At 41.2% G+C, this 24,816-nt stretch overlaps 1 protein-coding gene across 3 annotated transcripts in view; it reads right to left on the bottom strand.

Moving 5' to 3' along the window:
* Positions 1-512: 512 nt before the first annotated feature.
* VCAN (versican) overlaps positions 513-24,816 on the bottom strand; it is a 135,945-nt gene continuing 111,641 nt past the window's right edge. Inside the window, exons 13-16 of one of the 3 annotated variants that reach the window (XM_074952815.1) lie at positions 6,236-6,380; positions 3,633-3,815; positions 2,979-3,119; positions 513-2,430 (exon numbers count right to left, since the gene is read on the bottom strand). In XM_074952815.1, coding sequence (XP_074808916.1) covers positions 2,989-3,119; positions 3,633-3,815; positions 6,236-6,380 — 459 coding nt within the window. In that variant the 3' untranslated portion in view covers positions 513-2,430; positions 2,979-2,988. Of the gene's footprint in view, positions 3,120-3,632; positions 3,816-6,235; positions 6,381-24,816 lie in introns of all 3 variants that reach the window. The other 2 variants (XM_074952816.1, XM_074952814.1) reach the window with 2 other exon arrangements.

The following is a 24,816-nucleotide window of genomic DNA, read 5'->3' as shown; positions in this document are numbered from 1 at the left end:
GTTTAGTAATTAACCCTGTGGTCGAAAGTAAATTTAGTGGCAATATTTCTTCTATTAATTTGGTCTTTATCTGAAAAAAAATTATTTGCAATACTCTCATCTGACAGAGATAGGTTTAAAAAAAAATAAAAAGACTGTGCTGGACTAATTTGGTAGCCAAGAGGAAGGAGCCATGAAATGCTGATTTTGACATCTATATTCAAATCTCAGACTCCTTCTCCTTTTCCTAATTTTGACCTCAATAACCTTGAGTGTGTTTGTGTTTAGTGCTCCTGGAAGTGAAGGCTAATACTACTGGCTTGAGTAGAGTTTTGGCTTCTCTTGAGCAGAGAGATTAACAAGCATACGTACCTAACTGCTGTCCACATCACAAAACCGCCAGGCTGTGCCTGATGGCCGAGAATGTGACCATCTAACTAACTTTACTTTTGGGATTTAAATCAGGAATTAAATTAGGTTTCCAGAGGTGAAGAAAGTTCAATTCACTTTCTAAATAAAGAAACATGGGTTTGTTTTTAATAAGGAAAGTTGTCAGTCCTATTTTATTATGAGCAACAGAGACAGAAATGGAAAGAATCAACATAAGCGTTATACCTAACTTATTTAAACTACAATCACCGTGGTATCTGAATGCCTTACAACATTATTTAAATCCAAAAGCGAACAAGTAAAACAGATTTATACAACAGATTTGTACATATTGTAAGAAAGTTGACAGAGTGCTAAAACCTATTCTATGATCTATATGTGTTTGCACAACGAAATGATGTATAGTAAGTATACTCTATATTGTGAACAGAGCCTTGATTTACACAAGTAATAATCTTGCTCTATATTTTAAAACACAGTCCAAAAATCCTGTACAGCTACTCATCTAAAATCTAATCCAAACCCTATTAAAGTTCAATCAAAAGACTCCCTTTGACTTCAGTGGGCATTGGATTGGGCCCATAGTACCTGTGAATAACGGTGAGTACAAACAGCCTAGCACATGATCATATGTAAAATATCACATTGCATAGATTTAAAGTGGAAGACATGCAATAACAAGACAAGTCACAGTATAGCAAAACCTTGTTTCTTTGGTGAAACAGAAGCAGATATTAAAGTTACAAAGATTTTAACTTTCATTCACAAAAAACCCAGACATTCACATTATACACTATACAAGTTATAATATAAATAGAGAAAAGCATTATGTGTGCTGTAGAGGGGAAAAAATGTACAAGTCAATGCAGTGGGGTACTGCAGTAAAGAACACTCAAAGGTTAGGTTCCACTTGGTTTAGCAGCCAATGGAATTTCTTAAAGACACCATTTGCAATTGTAGCTACTGTATTTGCTGGGAAGCCATAGACGGTTTACTTTATGGACAGCTCAATAGGATACAAATTCCTACATGTTAGCTGGATTTTCACTTTTTTTCTTTTGCTCACTACTCTCTCCATAATTTTTGTCTACATCAATAATATAAGAGACCTAGACCTATGTCTTTATAGTATTATTTTAGAAGATGTATCAGAGGGTATTTATCTTTTTTTTATTTTTATACAGCCCAAAAGTGTGCTAGGTGCTTTGATGAAACAACCAAATTGACATGATCCTTGCTGTGGAGAGCTTATTTTAAATACTACCTTACTATGCATGTCCAGGCCAATGATGAGCGGAATGGGTCAAAGTAAAATAAAGCAATCAAAATAAAGAAGTCCTACATGCACACTTCATTCACTATGATCTATAATCTTTTTGTGCTTTCTTTTTAGATCACCAACATGCTGATTCTTCTACAAGTCACCCATTTCATCACAAACAAGTGATCCTGTTTGCTAGGAATTTAGTTCATCAGGGAAATAGCAGTTGAGGTGGAATATGGTTCCAAATGCATCAAGGGAGCTCAGGGGCTAACACTGAACTACCAAGCGCTTTCAATTTTCTTTGCATGGGTAAAATAACATCCAATAAGTTAAATCAGTATGGCTTACTTCATTTATTTATGTACGCTTCACAGCTGCAGCATTCATACACAAACATTCATTACTTTATAAAAAAGATTAAAAATGGTTATATATACAAAATTATTTACTTTTTTGACTTTTTTGTTTGTTTGTTAAAAAAAAAAAGAACACCCCAAAAAACCAACCCTAGGTCTACCTCCATTATAAAATGCAGAGACTTGTAACATAGACCTATGGTTAGTATTGTGAAAGTCACTTTAAGAAAGTAACCCTGGTTGAGAGAGTTAATGTATTAGCACTTTGACTCTTACAGGCCTCCTTTGCCATATACAAGTCCTCCATGCAGTCCTTTCTCACCAGTGATGAAGCTGGAATGGAGAGCAGGAAAAGTTCCACATTGCAGTCCCTAATTCAGGCTTGATCTCACTTTATGTGCTACTTCTAAGTTTTGCATCACATGGACAAAAACTGTTCCTCTGATGGGAAATGGCAGAGATAAAAAAAAAAAAAGACATATAACTTGCGTGTTTATCTTCCTCTGGCAGTTTTCAGTCAATACAATTATATTTAAACCATCTCCAACCTAGGTGAACGACAGACAAATAAGGAAATCAATGATTACAGACCTCTGAGGCCATATAACCATAAATATGCCTGAACTTAGTGTGACTTTTCATTTTATATACAGGATTTTAAAAACAACACACAATTAAACATAATAAAATCATCTTATTTACATTTTCATTGGTGCTAAAATTGAGCTGTTTAAATATTGCAGTAGGCTGGTATATGTTATAAAATAGTCCCCACTGGTGGCATTATAGAAAACTAACATTTCTGATTGGCTGGAAATGGTTCCTCATATTTTTATTTTTGAATTTGCTGATAAACCCCAACATTTTTGCAAAATGTGTTGTGAATTCTGGAGTCCATAGTTCCAAACAATTTGATAATACTTCTATAAGTGATAGAAAAGGCACAGTAAGTTAGGACTTTGGCTGAAATGGTGAAAATCCCCATTCACCATTTAGCATTCAGCGCCTTGAATCCTGCCACGTCCTGATCCAGCGGTGATAATGTTTTGATGAATTTAAGAAAGTTCCCTTTCCTGGTGAAGGATGTTTATAGTAATATTTCTTAGAATAAGTCCTTTGGAATGTGGATGCTGCAAAGAAGGGGGAAAAGAAGGAAAATATTAAAAGAATACCTTGATCTGAACAATAAACTAGCTGATAGATGGACAATATAATGAGTCACACTTTATATTAAGTTTATTAATGGTTTATACTTGATGTATTTTTAATGCCCCTGCTCCTGACATTAAGTGAGTATGGGAGAATTTCAGCTTTCACTGTCATTTGTTTTTTTTAAAATACATTTATAGCCCTGATGATTGTGGAGAAAAGCTTGAAGACGTGATCCAGGGACATCCTAAAGACTGAGAAACCAGAAGACAAATAAAAGACCCCCCACACCCTTTTTTTTAAAATTATGATTTTTTGAGGCCTGATTCATGGTTTTGAACACCTGAGATTAATAATGCTGCTGGAACAATCTATTAAAACATCTATTAATCATTTATTAACTCTTCATACATAATCTGAAAATGGATCCTTAATAAAAAGTTTGACCAAATTGGATCTATAGTTTCTGATACAGCTCATAGTCAGCAACTTACGATTCATGCAGGTGATTTTAGGCATATCCCATCTTCCATTCCCTTGACACCGGATAGTTGGAATATGGCGCTGGATGAAACCATCTTTGCAGTGGTATCTAATCAGGGAGTTGATTTCATAGCGAGGCTTCATCTTCCCAAAAGTCTTTGCATTTTCTACAACAGGAGGCTGACCACAGGCAACTAAAGACCAAAAAGAACCAAGTTCATAGGTGTCATTCCAAAGTGAGTCTAACCCAGCAGTCCTTACTCAGGAGGGCACCAACTTACTTCGTAGGAGTCTTGTTGTGACATGGTTGAGCAGATTTTAATGTCACAAGAATGTAAATGGAAACTTGCAGACAAAACTGATGGAGTTTCCTTTTTGTTTTTAATTTACTGTGTGGTTTGATGGCCAACAGAAAATGGGAATAAAGTAGCAATTTCTGCAGAACTCCAAAAGCCATTAACTCTACATCAATAGGTTTTTCAAAAAGGGCTAATTCATAAACTTAGTCTGGAATTCTCCTTTTGAACAAGACTATATGTGAAACACTGGAGACCTATGGATCCATCAGTGATATATTGATAAAACACTTAGAGGAGAGGAAAGTGACCAGGAACAGTCAGCATGGATTCACCAAGGGCAAGTCATGCCTGACTAATCTAATTGCCTTCTATGACGAGATAACTGGCTCTGTGGATGAGGGGAAAGTGGTGGACGTGCTGTTCCTTGACTTTAGCAAAGCTTTTGACACGGTCTCCCACATTATTCTTGCCAGCAAGTTAAAGAAGTATGGGCTGGATGAATGGACTATAAGGCGGGTAGAAAGTTGGCTAGATTGTCGGGCTCAGCGGGTAGTGATCAATGGCTCCATGTCTAGTTGGCAGCCGGTATCAAGTGGAGTGCCCCAAGGGTCGGTCCTCGGGTCGGTTTTGTTCAATATCTTCATAAATGATCTGGAGGATGGTGTGGATTGCACCCTCAGCAAGTTTGCAGATGACACTAAACTGGGAGGAGAGGTAGATACGCTGGAGGGTAGGGATAGGATACAGAGGGACCTCGACAAATTAGAGGATTGGGCCAAAAGAAATCTGATGAGGTTCAACAAGGACAAGTGCAGAGTCCTGCACTTATGAAGGAAGAATCCAATGCACCACTACAGACTAGGGACCGAATGGCTCGGCAGCAGTTCTGCAGAAAAGGACCTAGGGGTTACAGTGGACGAGAAGCTGGATATGAGTCAACAGTGTGCCCTTGTTGCCAAGAAAACTAACAGCATTTTGGGCTGTATAAGTAGGAGCATTGCCAGCAGATCAAAGGACGTGATCGTTCCCCTCTATTAGACATTGGTGAGGCCTCATCTGGAGTACTGTGTCCAGTTTTGGGCCCCACACTACAAGAAGGATGTGGAAAAATTGGAAAGAGTCCAGCGGAGGGCAACAAAAATGATTAGGGGACTGGAACACATGACTTATGAGGAGAGGCTGAGGGAACTGGGATTGTTTAGTCTGTGGAAGAGAAGAATGAGGGGGGATTTGATAGCTGCTTTCAACTACCTGAAAGGGGGTTCCAAAGAGGATGGATCTAGACTGTTCTCAGTGGTAGCTGATGACAGAACAAGGAGTAATGGTCTCAAGTTGCAGTGGGGGAGGTTTAGGTTGGGTATTAGAAAAAAGCTTTTTCACTAGGAGGGTGGTGAAACACTGGAATGTGTTACCTAGGGAGGAGGTGGAATCTCCTTCCTTAGAAGTTTTTAAGGTCAGGCTTGACAAAGCCCTGGCTGGGATGATTTAGTTGGGGATTGGTCCTGCTTTGAGCAGGGGGTTGGACTAGATGACCTCCTGAGGTCCCTTCCAACCCTGATATTCTATGATTCTATGATATCAGTAAAATGCAGTAAATCTAAGGATGTTACAAAAGGCAGCAGTGGTGAAGATTTGGGTTTGGGTTTTGACTGCACCAGTCTGTAAAGGCTGAGAATTTCAGATGATCAGCTGAGTGCACAGCTTCTAGTAACAGCAAAGTTTCATAGTCCCACCCATTCTAATGGAGCAAAGCCACTACATAGCTGAGCAGTATGAACCCAAACATGGTTCAGGTTTAGACAGCATGATAAAATAATCCTGCTTTGGAAAACACTTGGATAAAGGTCTGTGAGAAAATGCGTTCAACAGGTGCTGAAACTCCAGCTCAGTAATAGCAGGCATTGACTGTACGCTCAGTGCAGCCCATAATTCTGTTAACTAAAGAGAGTTCTCAGGGCAAACAAGCTCTCTCATTGGTTTTCTTTTCCATCAGCCTAGCAGTCGGAGTACTCCAGTACTCTCTGCAGTTAGAAGGGTGACTCCACCTTCTGACCCTGCCCAACCAGTTGTTTTTGGTTAATTTAGGCTACTGACTTGTTGGAAAGCTGTACAATCTGCCCAAAATATAATCTTTCTGGGCTAGAGAAAAAAGAAGCCGGTTTAAAGCTGGTAAGCATAAACCCATATGAGGATCCATTATGCCAGTCTCCAGCCAGAATTTGTCCCCATTACTTTATAAAGCAGGGTCACTCAAATGTACGAATTCAGGGAATCATGCCTATTTTAGTCACTATCACATGGTGATGGTTTCTCACCTGTTCCTTTCTTGCAGGTATATGTGAGGTGGTAGTTGCATGGCACATCATTCCACTGGCCATTCTCATGCCAAATTATAACAACACAGTCTTCTCCAACAGAAAAGAAACTGTCTGGCTGGTTAGGTCGCCAGTTTTCATATTGCTGCAGAAAAGAGGAGCAAAGTTATTATTTCCAGAGTCAGGGCATATTACATTCTATGTTAGAGAAGATCACATAATATTTCCTCAGAAAGGGAAAATTCAATAGTTCAACACAGGCAATTCAGCACAAATTAAACAAATATGGATGTACAATTAATAGAAGTGGGAGGGAATTGATTATCTTAATGGAAAAAAAATAAAGCTTCCTCCTCTTGCCTTGGACCTGCTTCTACCAGTCCATTTTTATTAATACCACATTCATACAGAAATTGAACAGGAACAATTCTTGCCATCTAAACAATGCAGTTAAAAAAGCGGTTCAGACACAGAGACACACAAAGGAAACCAACGACATGCAGTTTGGAGCAAACCAAACCAAACACAAGGATGCGTTGCTCTTGTTTGTTTGTTTGTTTAATTGTAAGCCTGGGGTTGAGCCTAGCGAACAAATAGAGACAAACTATGGACCTGACCCTGAAAAGAGTTCCATCCCTGGCAGGTTTTGATGGGGCTCCATTCACAAAATTGGTCCACACATACCTCATTGCAGGACATGGACTTAAGATCATTCAGTGATGTCATTTGTGGTGGTGTGGGGGAGGGGAGAGAGAGAATTCAATCCGCTCTGTTGAACAACAAGCCAGGAGTGCATGAAAAGTTGCAATATAGGAACAGTCAATACTGGATCAGATTCAAGGTCCATCTAGTTCAGTGCCCTGCCTCTGACATCGGCCAGTACCTGATCCTTCAGAGAAAGGTGTAAGAACCCCACAGTAGGCAGATGTGGGATAAGTCTCATCCTGGTTTCCAAACAGATACAGCAACTAAAGACATATTTTCCCCTCCATTAATGGAGACCCCACCCTTTTTGGACTTCTCTGACCCTATTTTAATTTCTTCTTAAAAATACATATATCATAAAAAACAAAACAGAATTTTTTTTTAGAAAACTACATATAATAATTTTCTTCTGTATTCCTTCTGTGTCACTGCTGGAAAAATTGTACGAAGGATAAAAATAAGTATCTGAAAACAGGAATTCATATAAATGCCAGAACCCAGCCAGCCAATCAGCTCCTTCTATGGCCAAAGTGGCAAGATCCCCCCAGTGTTCACATTTGAATTTGGCACTTACATCATCCTGACTGGACCTTGTCCATATAAATGTCCGTAAAAGCACAGCTTTTAAAAAAAATAAATAACTTTATGAAGTTACCACAATTCAATACCCATGTGAACACATTTAGAAATAAAGTTAACGAGCCACACACAATGCTGAATCAAGCTATTAAAAAGCTGAGTTTAATGCTTAACCTCTTCCTACAATATGTCATTACAAGTCTTTAATTATCTAAGCACTTCTCAACTGTAATGTTCTAAACTGAGCTGCACTGAATTTATTACAGGTGCCCAACTCGTAAAACATCCTCCTTGATGTGTGGGACTAAGTTAATTTAGGGTTGCCAGGTGTCTGGTTTTCAACCAGAATGCCCAGTCGAAAAGGGACCCTGGTGGCTCTGGTCAGCACCACTGACCAGGCCGTAAAAAGTCCGGCTGGCGGTGCAGCAGGCCTAAGGCAGGCTCCCTGCCTGCCCTGGCTCCATGTGGCACCCGTAATCGGCGGCATGTCCCTCCAGCCCCTAGGCGCAGGTGCGGCCAGGGAGGCTCTGCGCACTGCCCCCACCCTGAGCACCAGTTCTGCAGCTTCTATTGGCCAGGAACCACGGCCAGTTGGAGCTGCGGGGGCGGCACCTGCACGCAGAGTCAGCGCCTGCAGGCAAGGGCAGTGCACAGAGCTGCCTGGCCACACCTCTGCCTATGGGCTGGAGGGACATGCTGGTCACCTCCAGGAGCTGCGTGAGGTAAGCGTTGCCTGGCCGGAGCCCTCATCCCACATCTCCTCCTGCACCCCAACCCCCTGCCCCAGCCCTGAGCCCCCTCCCGCACTCAAACTCCCTCCCAGAGCCCACACCTCCCAGAGCCCACACCAGCCAGGAGTCCCATCTTGCACCCGAAACCCCTCATCCCGATCCCCACACCAAAGCCCGGACCCCCAGCTGGAGCCCACACACACACCCTCCCTTCCGCACCACAACCCCCTGCCACAGCCTGGAGCCCCCTCCCGTACTCTGAACCCTTCGGCCCCAGCCCAGAGCCCCCTCCTGCACCCTCAGCCTCACCCCCACCCCAGAGCCCACACCCGCACTAGAGCCCTCACCCGGTCCCACACCCCAACCCTCTACCCCATCCTGGTGAAAATGAGCAAGTAAGCAAGGGTAGGGAAGAGCGAGGATGGGGGGATGGAGTGAGATGGGGGCTCAGGGAAGGGGCGGGGCCTCAGGGAAGGCATGGGGCAGAGGGTGGGGCAAGGATGTTTGGTTTTCTGCAATCAGAAAGTTGGCAACCCTAAGTTAATTTCACCTCTGCACTTCAATGTTCAGCATCACTAACGCAAGACATATACAGGTCCTTCTTCATTAAGGGCCAGAATTCAGCATTTTGCGGTGGGAGTGCAAATCCTCCATGCACGGCAGCTAAGCACAATGCACAGCATACAAACATGCAAAAGCAGGGATCTGCAGTGTGCATGACTTTCTGTATCACTCTGTGCACAAATGCAAAATGGATCTGCATGCATCACACAGTGCAAAGTGGGTGGGTCAGGGAGGCCTTACCTGGGCATGGTGGTGCAAATGTTATTGAGGATGCATAAGCATGGGTCAGAAATTCTGCCCTAATTAATGCCAGTAAAAGAGTAACTCCATGGACGTTAGTGGAATTACTCTGGATTGACAAAGTAAAATCCAAAGTGGATGTTCTTCTATGCCTGCTCTGTCCAAGTGTTGCGGCTCTTTTACAGCATGCTCAGATAAGACACTTAGGAAAACCAGATATTAATTACAGCCAGGATCCTGGTAGATGCCTGAGCCAAAGTGTATTCAATAGAAAGAATCTCATTGATTTCAATAGGTTCTAAAACTGGCCCAATCTTTCAGCACTCCTGGAAGGTTCTGTGGACTTGTGGAAGTCGAGGGTGCTCTGCACCCCAGGTGTGTGAGTTGAGGAGGGCTCAGCTCCTTGTCGGATTGAGCTGTAATCATGTATAGCAGTTTGTGGGAGTTTTACATCATAATGGCTTCAAACTTTTTGTTTTGTTAGCAGGGCTGCAGCCTAATGGTGCAGGATCATATCTAGACTCTGTGGTTTGTGCAAGAATGTCTGATATCCCTCGACATGACACGCCATTGCCTCACATCTGATATCATCATTGCACAGGTTTCTTTTGGCTGGGCAGCTCTGATTTTGCTTGGTGTTAATGCCGGAATTGCTTAGCAGAGGAATTTCCAAACTGTTGAACTGCTTTCCTAAGTCTCCACCCTGCTCCTCTGCAGTTTTTCAGTACCTTATTTAGCCACGCTTCACTGATTGGGAGATAAGGATGTGGGGAGAAAGTATCTCACCGTTTGGATGGCATGTGTTGCTTTACAAATGCATTAATACCCTTTTTCTTGTTATGGGAGAGATTTTGGGGAACCATGATTCTCCTCTGACTTACAATGGCGTAAATCAAGAGCAACATTATTGAGATCAGTGGAGTTACATCAGCATAAAACTGGTGGGAGAGAAGAATCAAACCCCACATGTGTCAGCTGCCAGGCTACAGCGTTTGCATTCAAAGATATCCCATGTCTATAATCACTGTACTTGCGAAGTTTAAAGGCATCTCCTATATTTGTGAAAATGCATCCAAAATAGTTGATTAATAATTCATCTGTTGGGAAACACTGCTCAAATATCCTAAACAAAGCATCTTTCTTTTTAGTGGTTATGTCATTTGAGATCCTTATATTTCAACTCAGTTGCTGTATTTTACAAAAATACATTTTACCGAAAAATAGCATATTTCAGTTCCCCATTCCTTGGCACGGTTTATTGTGCAGATATTTTTTTTTTAAGATCACGTGTAAAAGAGTTCAGCAACTGAACTCACAGATGGATCCAAAGAATACTGTCACTGTTCCAGTCACTCTGCAGCTAGCTTATATCTTCATGTAAATTGTTACTGTCTCCACAAATCATGAAGCCATTATTAAAGGGCTCTTACTCTTATCCTGATAGTTTTCAAACCAGCCTGAAGTCATCAATCAAATGTCAACTGACATCTTACCAATATCATTAGTCTTCATTTCTGAAAACCTGAATACATTCAAATTTCAAGTTAGCTCAAGGTGGAAGAGCTACTATGGGCTTTTTTATCTACAACAAAAAGATTATGGAGTTATACCATCAAACAGACCGACCTAAAGAACAATATGGAAGCAAGACCAGGAGTTACAATCACTGTAACATATAATGTGAAATGATGCCTGAGATCAAAATGTTAAAGCACATCCAGGCAGCGTATATAGGGACCTATACTCATGGCCATTTGTGCAGCCCTGAGGGGAGACCAGTGCCAGACAAAGGTTGGGCTCACTGCACTTGTTTCCTCCAGCCACACAGTGGATCTGCAAGGATGATGTTGATGGAGGGGAGCTATACATTGGAATTAACACTCCGATGAGATGCACGGAGTAGTTCATCTCTCTCAATGCTATTGTTTCAGTCTCTCTGCAGACTCGGGCAGACATTGCTCTGTTGGTAACACCCAGGTCACATTTTCAAGCTCATCTTCACAACTGTGATGGCTAGAGATTTAGGGCTTCTCTATTCTACAAAGTCTTTGCTAGTCATGTATACATTATGTCAGCAAAACCTCCTAGTGAAGACACAGCATATGCTGGCTAAACTTTTCTGCCAGAATAGCTACACCTCTGAATGACATTAGCTATGCCAACAAAACCACTCTTCTGTCAACATAGCTGCATCTACACTGGGTTTTTTTTTACCAGCATAGTTATGTCAGCTGGCAGTGCATGATTTTTTCATTCTCTTAGCTGACATAACTATGCTGGCAAAACTTTGTAGACTACACCAAGTCTTACTCGTTTTCAATGACAGTTGAAATGCTGGTGTCATCGCATGACTCCAGGAGCTGGTCCTAGGCACAGGAGTAGAGTGTCTCTATGCTTTAACCTGTCTCTTAGGAATCACACAACAATACTCCCCTGCGATCACGGTCAAGCTGAGAATAAGAGTAGGCCCTTAATATATCTTCACTGCTTATAACAATAATGCGTCCCTTCAAGTCTTCTGTGTAAAGTTTGCTGGTGAAATTGAGGGCCAAAATTCTTGGAATTAGACATCATTAGACTAAACTTTGCTAGCTTTCTTTGCTACAAAGACTTCTTTTGTAGCAAGATGAAGGAGGGTCCAACAGTTAGGAGTCTAGTCAGGGACTTGGGAGATGCAGGTTCAATTCCCTGCTGTGCTGCAGGCTTCATGTGTGACCTTAGACTATGTCTACACTGCAATTAAAAACCCACGCTGGCCCGTGCAGGTGACTCAGGCTCTCGGGGCTCAGGCTGCAGGGCTGTATGATTGCAGTGTAGACTTCTGGGATCGAGCTGCAGCCCAAGCTCGGGGCCCTCCCCCTTTGCAGGATCCTACACCCCAAACATCTACACCGCAATTATGTCCCTTAGCCTGAGAACCACAAGCCTGAGTCAGCTGACATGGACCAGCTGCGGATGTCTAATTGCAGTGAGACATACCCTTCCTCTCTTGGTTCCTTATCTGTAAAATGGGAAGACAGTGAGGCACTCAGATATGATGGTAATGGAGACCATATAAGTATCTAAAATACATTTACTATTATGTCCCTCAGGTGCATGGATTTCTATAAACTTCATTTCCCTCCACATTTTGCTTTGAATTAAACTTAACCAGACTCTGACAACTGAGTGACAGACTGTCTTTTAAATTAAATTAAGTCTAAGGAAACAAATAGTTAACAGCAAACCTTTGTCATTCAGAAGTGTCACTAATCAAAATGAGCAAGCACAGTATTCCCATCATGCAGACATCTCTGCAAATATCCGAATACATTCTGCTTTATAAAAGGTTAGGTACTTATAATAGTTTATGATAACCACCCATACTTTGGAAACTAATAAGTAATCCACTTAGCTCTTTAGCTGTTTGCACACTGTCAAGGTGAATCTGTGGGGAACAGCATCTAAGCATTGTAATAGCCATCCAGTGATAACAGCCATTCCTTTATCACAGAAATACATACCAAGTGGCTGTGATCAATAGCTAGGATTTTACATTCCAAATAGTCAACAGACACTGTGTGTAATGAACCACAACAAAATAAACCTCTGAGCAAACAAAACTTAATTACTTGACCTTTTTCTTGTGTAAAGGCCAATAATCCCTTCTATAACTAAACCCAAGAAATTATTGACTAGAAGTATGTCTAATCTTTACACTTTCAGGGTTGCTGTTTTTTCTCCTGGGGGAAGGGAACATTTTCCGCAACCTTATATGACTCTCCAGTACAAATTTATCCTGGCGTGTTTTTGGCATTTGTTATTATGAATGTGATCTGTATTCCCGTGGCTGTTCTCTTTGAATGCTTCACAATGAGAAACTGATATGGCATATCACAAAACTGAGAAAAGGACATCAGGAGTGGGCTGAATGATTTCTCTGTGGTCTGTTTTATCTTAAATTAAAGTTAAGCAACATTTCCTGACTGGCATTTATCAGTAAACTGGTTTAAACTGAGCACTAGAAGCCTTAACAACACCATGACCACTTGCAATTGTCTCCTTTTCCCTAACGCTCCCTGAGAATGGGAATATGCTCTTCCATAATGACAGATAAGCCCTTAGAAGTTCTTATCAGGAAAGTCTGCTGACACAGTCATCCACTGGTGGGCTTCTTTTGAAATTCATTTACCTAGGATAGCTCAACTCAGATGTTATATCTGCTTTTGAATGAGGTCCTGCTATTAACCAGTTTTACAGCTGATGCACAAGGAGGTCAATTGACTTGTCCCAGGTTACAGTGAGTCAGTGGATCAGTTCAGACTTTACTGGCAGATTACTCTGTTAGACAACATTGCTTCTGTTAACTGAGAGACCTGGAAGAAGACTGGAAGGAATTTCACTTTCCATAAACAGCAAGAAAAAAAGGCCAAGGGTTTATTTGTAAAGATTCAAGAAAGATCATAACAACATTTCCATTTATAATCATAGCATCACTTAATATTTAAATTAATCTGATATTTGCTCTGGGAAAGACAAGACGTTACATTTGAACTGTTGCACTGAATTAGGTCCCAATCCTGCAAACAGTTCCACATGTGCTTAACTTTAAGCATGTGAGTAGTTCCATTGACTTCTCTGGGACTATTCATGCATTTAAAGGCCCCCCGTTCAGGCAGGTATTTAAGCACATGCCTAATCTTAAATACATGAGTAATCCCATGGAAATCTTTGAGGCAGCTCACATGCTGAAGCACCTTACTGAATCCGGGCCAGAGGTAAGTGTGTGTTTTTCAGACTCAGAGCCTTAATCATTAAGGGTGAAATTGTGGCCTCTTTGAAGACAATGGGAATTGCCACTGGCTTCAACGAGGCCAGGATTTAACCCTAAGGATTTAGGCCCCGAAACTGCAACTGGATTTGTGCAGGCAGACCACTGTTTCCCCATGAAGCAGCTTGCAGGATAGGGGTCTTAGTTAGCGCATGTTCATGTCTTTCTGGAAATATCCCAGAAAGACCACATGCATGCCCTATAAATATTTACATCTAAAGTAGAATATATATCTTTTTGAGAGAATATTACCAATGCCATATAATGAAGATCCAATCCCTGCTTAGAACCAGTGACTAGCTGATGTATAAAATCAGTGTGAAACTTGTATTTTATATTGCAAGGCTAGGTGTTTGTTTGGCTGCTTGGCTTATTTTTTTTTATCTGAGAACTCGTGAAAAGGAGAAACTTTGTGTTGAGCATGACAGGAAGCTTCCACTAGATGGAGCTGTCTACCCATTACTGTGCCTAGATATTAATGATCAGCTGCTGTATTACACTAACTTGTTTGAATAATACTAAAAAAATTAAAAGTTTCTGAAAAGATATTAACTTCTCCTTTCAATGCTTGATTCAAAGCCCATTGATGCCAATGGAAAGACTCCCACTGACCTCACTGGACTCTGGATCAGACCCTCACAGATTAGTTTTCATCATGCTTCATATATTTAGCTTAGTGAGAACAATTTAGTTTGCTTTATTTGCATGCATAAGGGGAACTTTCAGAGGAAGTCCAGACTGCTCCATACAGAAATTAATGAGATACTGGCACTTTTGGTAAGAGGGGAGTTTCCTTGATGTCTTTGTCTACTAGCTAAGGCTACATTAGAGAAATGTGAACCCCTGTAACTTCGTCAGTGTACAAAGCTTCTCTAATGTAGACAGTGACTATCTAGGTATGTGTATAATCCCCATCTTGAGCAATATGTTAGTTATCTACCTGACTGCTGCTCTCCACCCAAGAAGTAGTTGCATCTACCAGAAGTGCTGTATGTACAAAATGTGCAAAATGTTTTAGGATCTTTGGGATGAAGTCCACAATATAAATGATCATCATGATTTAATGTAACTTTGCTCTCTATTTGGCTTTTTAAAAATAGGAATATAATTTAATTAATGTTTAGATCTGCCCTATGAGAATGTTGTAGAAGGACCAATCTAACTTGATTAAACTAATTTGCCAGCGCGAAGGTATCTTTGTTTTGAGGAGTATGACAGAGGCTTGTTAATAGAGTACATGAACTGTGGGAATTATACTAAAGTAATTATATAAATCAATATCTACACAATTGTATTTTTCACATGTGACTAATTAGAGAGACGCACCAGAAAATACCCCATTTTGTCATTTATTCCAACCGTTATTGCAGGTTGTAGGCTGCTATGAGTTTCAGCCCAAAGCCAAATGTAATGCGCCTCAGAAGTAATTGCCTAGACCTTTGGGGGAAAAAAAGAGACAGCCCCCCCCCCCCCCAAAAAAGTTTAAGAGGCCTCTTACTAGCCTGAGACATTCTGAGCTAACAACATACCTGCCATTAAACAATATATTTTAAATAAGAATAAGAATAATACATAGTTCTCCTGGCTTAAGCAGGTCAAATGAGCATTTTAGAGAGGGGCTATAATGACTGTTATATCTGAAAATCAAAATATTTGGTAGATTTAAAATCTCTGTCTTCAAGAAACCTATGGATCTCTGGCACAATAGCCTTTTTGTTTGCAGCTGACCACAGTATTTTTTAGTCTGTTTGTTTTATTTAACTCACAGGCAGCCTACCTCCCTACAAAGTTCTATGCATTTTTTGGGTCCTTTTGTGTTCAATACAGCTATTCTTTCTGGAAGGGGAGGTGTTATAGATTTAAGGTAAAACAGTCTGATTCACTGACCAATAAAGGAAAGAATAAGAGAGGACTTTGTTTTTAACAGAATGAAACTTTTGTTTTTATGGAGCTACCTAACACTGGCAAAGAAGTCCAGTATTACAAACATGAAGCATAACACTCTTGCTGAAGGGAAGAAAAACTAACGTAAGGTCTCTGGGTAGTTGTTAAAGTGGCAACATGCCCATTACTTTCCTGGCTGCCAGCATTCTATGAGCGACAGACAATCTGGCCACAGACACTAGCCAGCTCCTTAACACAGCACTAATCTTGTGTAATGGAAGTGAGCTCACTGCCATACAAAGCACTAATTATCAACAGCATTTTCCAAAGGATATGAATAGACAGGGGTCTGAAGCACCACCTCAAGTAGCTATATGTGCTTAATCCATGCCATGGAACATAGAAACATAATTCCATTGGGCTCCTTCACCACTCTACTTGTTTGCAAGGGTGCTTAATGGTGAAATGCTAGCAATCCAACTACAAACAGAAGAAACTGCCAAAAGTGACACCAGATTTTTCTATTTAGACAAGTGTGCTTTATGGCTATAAAGGTTGCTATTAAACTTCAGTTTCCCTATGAGATTTTCAAATGCCACACAATATCTATTTACTGGCCTTTGAAAAATAGCTTGGAGAATGTCCCAGCTGATTAGGGCTGGTAATATTCATATCTAAGTCTTTCTTGCACTTATCAGTCTTTGTTGCTGAATTTGTCCTAAACATAGCTGAACTGAGCACGGTTTAAGATATGCAATCATCCATCTTGATATGGTCTACCTATTCCTTGCAAATAATTATTTGAGGACTCTACTCCTTGTTCCCTCTTCATAGTCCCACTGTGATTTTCCCGGATTTGTTTGGTTATTATTAGTAATATTTTTTACAGTATATTTGCAACTGTGGATTGTTCATAAACAGTTCTTAGCAAATACCTCAATGAGCATTCAATAGTCAAACTGTGTGATTAGTCAGTTAAATCACATGGTATGATTCCTATTCCCTGATGGGATGACCTAATCTGAACTGTTGCCGAACAAATATTTTATTTGCATGAATAAAAAATCCTACCCATACATTCTGGCGAAAGAGAAATAATCACAGAAGTGCTTGCAGAAAAGTGAATAGAAGTGGGGAGGAATATGATTAAAAGCAAATCACTATTTTGATTTTGCAAAAATGTTTGTGAAAACTAACTCTTACATATGTCTGTTTTAGTTCCTAAATAAATTAGAAACTAGTAGAAAAGAGCCTTGTCAGAGGAACACAAAAACACCCAACTACAAGACAACATGACATGTAATATGTCATGGCTTCCAAATCCATGGTTAACATATTCTCTCTGGCATAGTATATAATTCAGATGCAGCCTGCTGCATCCAGGGTGCAGGGCAATATCTTGAGGGGAAACTGCTTGAGTTTCAGCCAGTACTGCATAATGAAGTTCTGGAAGTATTCTGGCCACTACTCATTCACTAACAGGACTTCAACACTTGATGCTGAGGACCTTGCCAACTAGAGGCTGCTACTGAATCTCCTATTTTGTAAAGATTATTGAGAAGATTGAAGCCAAGCAGTTATGGCAATATTTGTAGCCTGCAGATTTCCTGGATGGTGGCCCATCTGGTTTTAGACATGGCTATTGATCTGAAATTGTGTTGGTGGCATAAGTCAATAATCTCTACCCTGAGACCATTTACAGCAGTAGCCTACTTGTTAAACAGAATTGTTTGCTGGGATCAAAGAGCACTTGCGATCTGGGGGCTGCACTGGCTACCTATGGACTTCTGGGTAAAATTCAAGGTTGTTTTTGTCTTTACAACGCTAAGTTTTTTTGGTCCAAGTTATCATATAGAGACATCTGCTTTTCATGCTGCTCTAATACAGTTGCAATCAGCAGAGGCGCTGAAGCTGGAGCTCCCTTGATATACAAGAGAGGGAACTGCTGGTAGAGTGTTCTCCATTGGGCACCTAAATTCCACATAATGCTTCTTGTTCGCACAGTCTGTCACTGCCTAGATTTGTGAACTTTCTGGACATGCTGCAAAGGTCATGATTTGCTGAGGAAGGACTGGATGATGTTGGACAGGGTTGTTTGTTGCTTCAGTGTAATGTGTTACAGGCCAGAGCAAATTATGATTATACTGGTGATTTGGCAGTAGATTCATACCGTTCAGTGTAAGTATTGGTTATTATGTTTTAAATACTGGAAAAAGTGCCCAGAACTTAGGGCTGGTGCTTTCAGCACATATATTTTAGGAGTAAAAATAAATGTGTCAAATATAAATAAAATATGACCAAGTCTATAAATTCAGGACAGTAAAATGGCAGCTATGTGCAAAATAATTTGTATATGGAAAACTGGCACCCGTCTCAATGAGCACTTGCACTGCAATGCCCAAGTTGTATGATAATAAGGTGATAAGTAACAGTCAGCATGGATTTGTCAAGAACAAATCATGTCAAACCAACCTAATAGCTTTCTTTGGCAGGGTAACAAGCCTTCCCCCCCTGGATGGGGGGAAGCAGTAAATGTGGTATATCTTGACTTTAGTAAGGCTTATGATTCTGTCTCGCATGACCTTCTCATAAACAAACTAGGGAAATACAAACGAGATGGAGCTACTGTAAGGTGGGTGCATAACTGGTTGGAAAACTGTTTCCAGAGAGTAGTTATCAGTGGTTCACAGTCAAGCTGGAAGGGCATAATAAGTGGGGTCCTGCAGGGATCAATTCTGGGTCCGGTTCTGTTCAATATCTTCATCAATGATTTTGATAATGGAATAGAGAGTACACTTATAAAGTTTGCACATGATACCAAGCTCAGAGGGGTTGCAAGTACTTTGGAGGATAGGACTGAAATTCAAAGTGATCTGGACAAAATAGAGAAATGGTCTGAAGTAAATAGGATGAAATTCAATAAGGACAAATGCAAAGTACTCTACTTAGGAAGAAACAATCAGTTGCACACATACAAAAGTGGAAATGACTGCCTAGGAAGGAGTACCACAGAAAAGGATCTGGAGGTCATAGGGGATAGCAAACTAAATATGAGTGAATAGTGTAACACTGTTGCAAAAAAAAGCAGACATAATTCTGGGATGTATTAGCAGGAGTGTTGTAAGCAAGACACAAGAAGTAGTTCTTCCTGCTCTACTCTGCATTGATTAGGCCTCAACTGGAGTATTTTGTCCAGTTCTGGACACCACATTTCAGGAAAGATGTGGATAACTGGATAAAGTCCTGTGAAGAGCAACAAAAATGATTAAAGGTCTAGAAAGCATGACCTATGAGGGAAGATTGAAAAAATTGGGTTTGTTTAGTCTGGAGAAGAGAAGAATGAAAGGGGACATGAGAACAGTTTTCAAGTACATAAAAGGTTGTTACAAGGAGGAGGGAGAAAACTTGTTCTTCTTGACCTTTGAAGATAGGACAAGAAGCAATGGGCTTAAATTGCAACAAGGATGGTTTACGTTGGACGTTAGGAAAAGCTTCCTAACTGGCAGGGTGGTTAAGCACTGGAATAAATTGTCTAGGGAGGTTATGGAATCTCCATCATTGGAGACTTTTAAGAGCAACTTAGACAAACACCTGTCAGGGATGGCCTAGATAATATTTAGTCCTGCCATGAGTGCAGGGGACTGGACTAGATGACCTCTCAAGGTCCCTTCCAGTCCTATGATTCTATGACCTCACTGAAATATTTTACAACCACTCTCTTATACTCTCTTGTTTCAAGCTGAGCATGTCTCTGGGTTGTAGGGAAAGTGGCATACCCCAAAAAAACACCTTGGTGCCAGTGGATATGTCATCTTATCTAGCCAACTCAACCTTTCATGAAACTTTCGGGTTATTCTGCTATTTGTCCACACAACAGGAAACCACAAAGAACTACTACATGAAAGCAGCTTTAAGGCTAAGAACCAAATTCTGCCAAGAAAACAAGGGCAGACCCTGCATCCACACTGAGCCCCATTGACTTCAATGAGATTCCACATGGGTGTTCAAGGCGACCTGGACAATTCTTTTTGCAGTATCAGGGCATAAGACATGCCTATTTCGGTTATACTAGGATATCTCCCCCATCACAAACAAAAGCCATTTTTTAAAGGAAACAGTGGACAGATGGATAAACATTATTTGGGCCACAAAAAATATTTCCTTTTATTACTTGTATTCACAGTGAATCCATTTGTTCTTGGTTGGTTCGTCAATGACCTATGTATTTTCTCTCAGAAATTCTGCCTAACGATCAGTCCATATATTTACAACCTGTATCTTCCTGGATTGCAAGACTTGCCTCACTTACTGGAATTGTCATTGCTAACCACATACAAATGCCGGCTGATTCATGAAAACTATGCACTGGGAAAGAAGAGCACTTTTATTGTTGCTGCTTTTGATAAATTGCCAATAGCTGACCATTTTCATGAGAAAACCAAAGGCCAAGATTTTCAAAAGGGGCTGCCTACATATAGGCTCTTGAAAAATGGTACCTAAACAAATGGCCTGATTTTCAAAAGTGCTGAGTGCTTGCCAGTGGGAGCTGGTAGGTGTTCTGTACTTTTGAAAAGTAGATCTTTTACACAGAAGCTTAACTTTTGGCTCTCATTTTTGAAACTCTTGGCTGGAAACTTCCCAAACACATTTAAAAAAAAATTTTTTTAAGAGATGTGAAATGATTTTATTTAATCTGCACAACAGTTCTCAATGAATTGAAATGGAACTTTTCATCTGATTATATACTGTCAGATTTTTTTCCTCGACTGTATCTTGTCACTTAAATTTTTCTGCATTACTAACCTGATGAAAAAGCTCATTTTATCTATCCATCATATTTCATCATGATAACATCTCAGCGCTGATCTCACATGAGCTTACAGGGAGAGTATAGAGAAATTTTCTCTTTTTTGGGGAGCAGTGGAAGTGAGAGAAGGCAAGGCCAACATTTTGGTTTTGGGCCGATGTAGTTCTCACTGAAGTCAGTTAGAAATGGATGTGCACATCCAAGGGATGGATTTAGTCCTGGTACAAACTAATCAAAATAAGCATATATTTATGTCCAACCCTGATCATATTTAACGTGGTTGGCACTTACAGTTAAAAAATCTGGAAAAACACAACCTATGATGAATATAAATCGAAAATGTCAAAAGAAAGTCCTGATTTCCTTCCATTTAATTCACTGTTTTAAATATCTTTTAGGTGCAAATAAAAAGTACATTTGAGCCTTTTCCGAGAAACTGTGCTAATAAAATACATGCCACCACTTGGCAAAGGAGTTCCCTTCAATAGATTGAATAATGATGTTGTAGATTTCATCATCTCCATGGAAAACGTGCACCAAAGTAACTCAAACCTCATTCACAATCTCCAGTGGTAGAGTTTGAGGTTTACAGATTCCTAATTCTTGCTCTCTTTGCCCAGAATGAATATAAAAGGCTATGTCTACACTTGCAGAGTTTTTGCCCTGTCAGTTTCACCAGTGATAATGAACCGGTGAAAGAAAAGCACTGGTACTCACTTACTTCCACAGGCGTCAGAGTGCTTACATTTGCAGCACTTCCATCGCCGATGAGAGCAGCGCACTGAGGGCAGCTATCCCACAATGCAGCTCTCTCCATTTTGATGATAGGTCTTGTGGGAAGGGGCGATCGCGGAGCATCCTGGGTCCCTGCACAGCCTCCTTGCCCAAAACACTGATTAGCTCCAGTAGCTCAGCATTGCTTCAAGCAGGGGATTGTTTGCTGCATGGGGCAGGCATTGTCACCTGGCCAGATGGTAAGTGAGCACTTGCCAAGAAAACAGGAAGGGGAGTTTCAAAGTTCCTGGGGCTTGACAGGGGGAGGGGTGGATGTCTGTTTACCTGGCATCAGAGCAGCAGAACTGCTGGCCAGAGTGGTCACCTAGGCACTGTGGAATATCCTCCAGAGGCTAAAAGCTCTGTAAACAGGAAGAACATGTCTTCACTTGCACATCACCACAAAAGCATCACTGGTAAGAGCTGCACACCTCTCGTGGAGGTGGTTTTCTTTTTGTGGTGAAACTTCTGAGTTTTACCACAAAAAGTTATTGGCAAGTGTAGACACTCCCATGGTTTTTGTGCGAAAAAGGGAATTTTTCTGCTTTAAATGGCAAGGGTAGACATGCCCTAAGTGAAGGAGAAATCTTGGTGATGTAGTAATATATACTATAGTTATTTCATTTCGGCAGCACTGGCTAAAAATGTGTCAGGATTTCCATTTCCATTATCACCACCTATTTCAGAAGGTTAATTTAAAGGAACTATGGGCATAATCTTCAGCTGCTGGCTGAGCTGCTCTTGACACACTAATCAAATGGGCAGTGAGACAAAATCAACTTTACATCGCCTTGATATCCTTGACATTGTGAGGCCAACTGAAGACTGGTTTGGCCCTCTGGCAATAGTGAAATAGTCTTTAATCCAGTCAGAGAACACTGGTGCAGTACAGTACTCCAGCCTCATTCCCAAGACAATTCTAATGCCAGAGGAGTCCTCAGCTGACTCCGTAAATTAGTGCCTTTAAAGTAACAGCTAAGAAGTACTCTAGAAGGACAATATTACTATGTTGCTCAGAGCAGAGCACAGCAAAGACAATACTAGATCTCAATCAGAGATAGGCCTCCGCTATCCCCCGAAATTCAGAATTGTTTAGGGTCACGCTTTATAGGCAGACTCCTCTCTAATCTAAGAAACTGAAGTAAAGAGGACATATTTCTGAGTTTCTTCTTGTTGTAACCTTACTTATGGTGATGTAATGTCAGCTTTCATGATTATAAGTTGGATTGATAGGGCGAACACTTTATTCAAACCAATGGAATTTGAAGATGCACCTGGTACATTCAGGGACAGTGCTTATGCATTTGATCAAGATGTAACTGGAACATTTATTTAGCAGTCCAACAATTAATAGTGACAAATGGTCCATTGAAGGAGGCAGAAATTATGGCAAATAATCTAAAAAGTAGGATACTGTGAGCAAACAGGAAACTCACGCAGAGTCACTGCATCCACAGAATAATTAACACATGGAATAAATGGCCATGGAAAGCTTTTGAATCTATGAGTACAAATGAGTTCAGGAGACACATAGATTGTTCCCAAAGGAAAGGATTGAGAGAAGTTGTAAAAAAAGCAGGAAAGTGGGATAAAGATCAATAAAAAAAAGAAAAAAAGGCCTGTTCAGCAGATGGTCTTATACTGTGCTGGGAATGTCTCCTCTTCTTAAACGTACAGTTAAAGCAAAAACTTAACACCCGTCTTTGCCCAGCAACATGAGTTGCAAATAGAGCATCAGCTCTGTCTTTTAATTTCCTGGATTTTGTCTGTTTGTGTCACACCAAACTTGCCTTTGCAATGTGCCAGTTTATAACTCCCTTAGTATTTACCAGTGCAAAGATATGCTGATCCCACAGATAAAGCTAGATTATACTTGACCCTATCAGAGTGCTTAGGGACAGAGGGATCAACAAAGTGAATGGAATACAAGGACTATGCAAATCTGATGCAGCCAAAGGTGCTAGACTCCCAAGAATAGGTGAAGAGAAGGAAGTGATGTAGAGTAGCAGACTTCCTCTCCCTACACTCCAAGAGACATGAAGCCTCCAGGCACAATTAAGCACATTTGTTCCAGCACTAAAGCAAGCACATGAGAGAAAAGTTTGATTTTTCTTTTCTTTTTCTCTGTACTCTCACCTGCAGCACACAATAGTTCTGCAAGAAATGGATCATTCACAAAACACTGAGAAATCTTGGAAAGATCTTTAAACCTCTATCTATTTACATCAAGTGGCAATTAATCAGATCAGCTTTGTTTCAGCCTTCTTACTAAATACACCATATCTATGTGATAAGCAGCAGTGATCATAGTCCATATGTATGTGACCTGAGGACCAGATGTTTCCTGGTTATAGAAGGGAAAAATACGCATGACCAATCTGTTTATATAGTGTGTATCAATGGGTGTTAAACTGGCTGTAAATCACCTGTCTCTTCTAAAGAAGAAGAGATTGAATACTTTGGCTTGGATGATACTGAATCAAATCCTACAGCAGACAGATGGTTGAGTTAGTTTAGATGAAAGTGGGGAGAAAATGCTTTCTTTCTCCACCTACTTGTTTTTTCCTTATTGCTTTGATGCTATAAAAAAGTATCAATAGTACTCCAAAATCTTAGTGATAGAGCATTGGGTCCAGACCTTCTAAACCCACTTCAAGTCAAGAAGGAGGTGTGCAGCGGTGGTTTTAAGATGTCATTACATCCCTTCCAACTGTAGGATTGCCATGCATCAGAACAGTCTCAAAGCATGATTTAGAGCAGCCCCAGGGTAATCTTCCAGATAGGGATCACTGGAGTGCAGAGGAGCTCCTTCTATGGCCTGGTCTACACTACACAGGCCAATGTAAGGCAGCTTACGTCACCCTAATTATGTCAGTGTACACACTACAGCCTTGTCCCGCCAATGTAAGTGTCCCACTATACCGACATAATATCTCCATAATATCTGTATTACTTACATAGGCTATTGGCTGTCTTGTCAATTTCATGGCTCCACCCAGCTCCTGGCTCCCCAGCCAGGCAGCTGCTGGGTCTCCACTCCAAGCTGGACTTCCACCTAGGCTCCTGGATTAGGCTGCCCTCGGGGCTTCCCGCTCCCCACACGGAGCTCTGCCCCCTGGGGTCCCAGCTCCCTACTCCCTTCTGAAAGCCCAACTGCACGGAGGATCCCAGCTCCCGGCGGGGAGCCTGGCTGCCTCCTCCCCCACCCCACCCCAAGCCACCCCAGATCTCGGCTCCCCGCCAGGAGCACGGCAGCTGACCGGACTCCAGGAATGGATCTCCCCGCCAGAGGTGAGAAGCCCCAGGTGGCTTTCTCCCACTCCCAGCTGGGAGAGGGGAGGCAACAAGCCCTGGAGGCAACTGGGCTCCTAGCAGGGAGCCTGATTTCTCAGCTCCCCACACTGCCCCTCTTCAGTCGGTAGAAGCGCTCTGGTGAGGATACGCACCGCCAACAGAAGGAGGGTGATGTGGACATCAGCCACTGCAG

The sequence above is a fragment of the Natator depressus genome, chromosome 5 (genome assembly GCF_965152275.1).
Source record: "Natator depressus isolate rNatDep1 chromosome 5, rNatDep2.hap1, whole genome shotgun sequence".
Lineage (NCBI taxonomy): Eukaryota > Metazoa > Chordata > Testudines > Cheloniidae > Natator > Natator depressus.
This window is presented reverse-complemented; position numbering and strand designations above follow the sequence as displayed.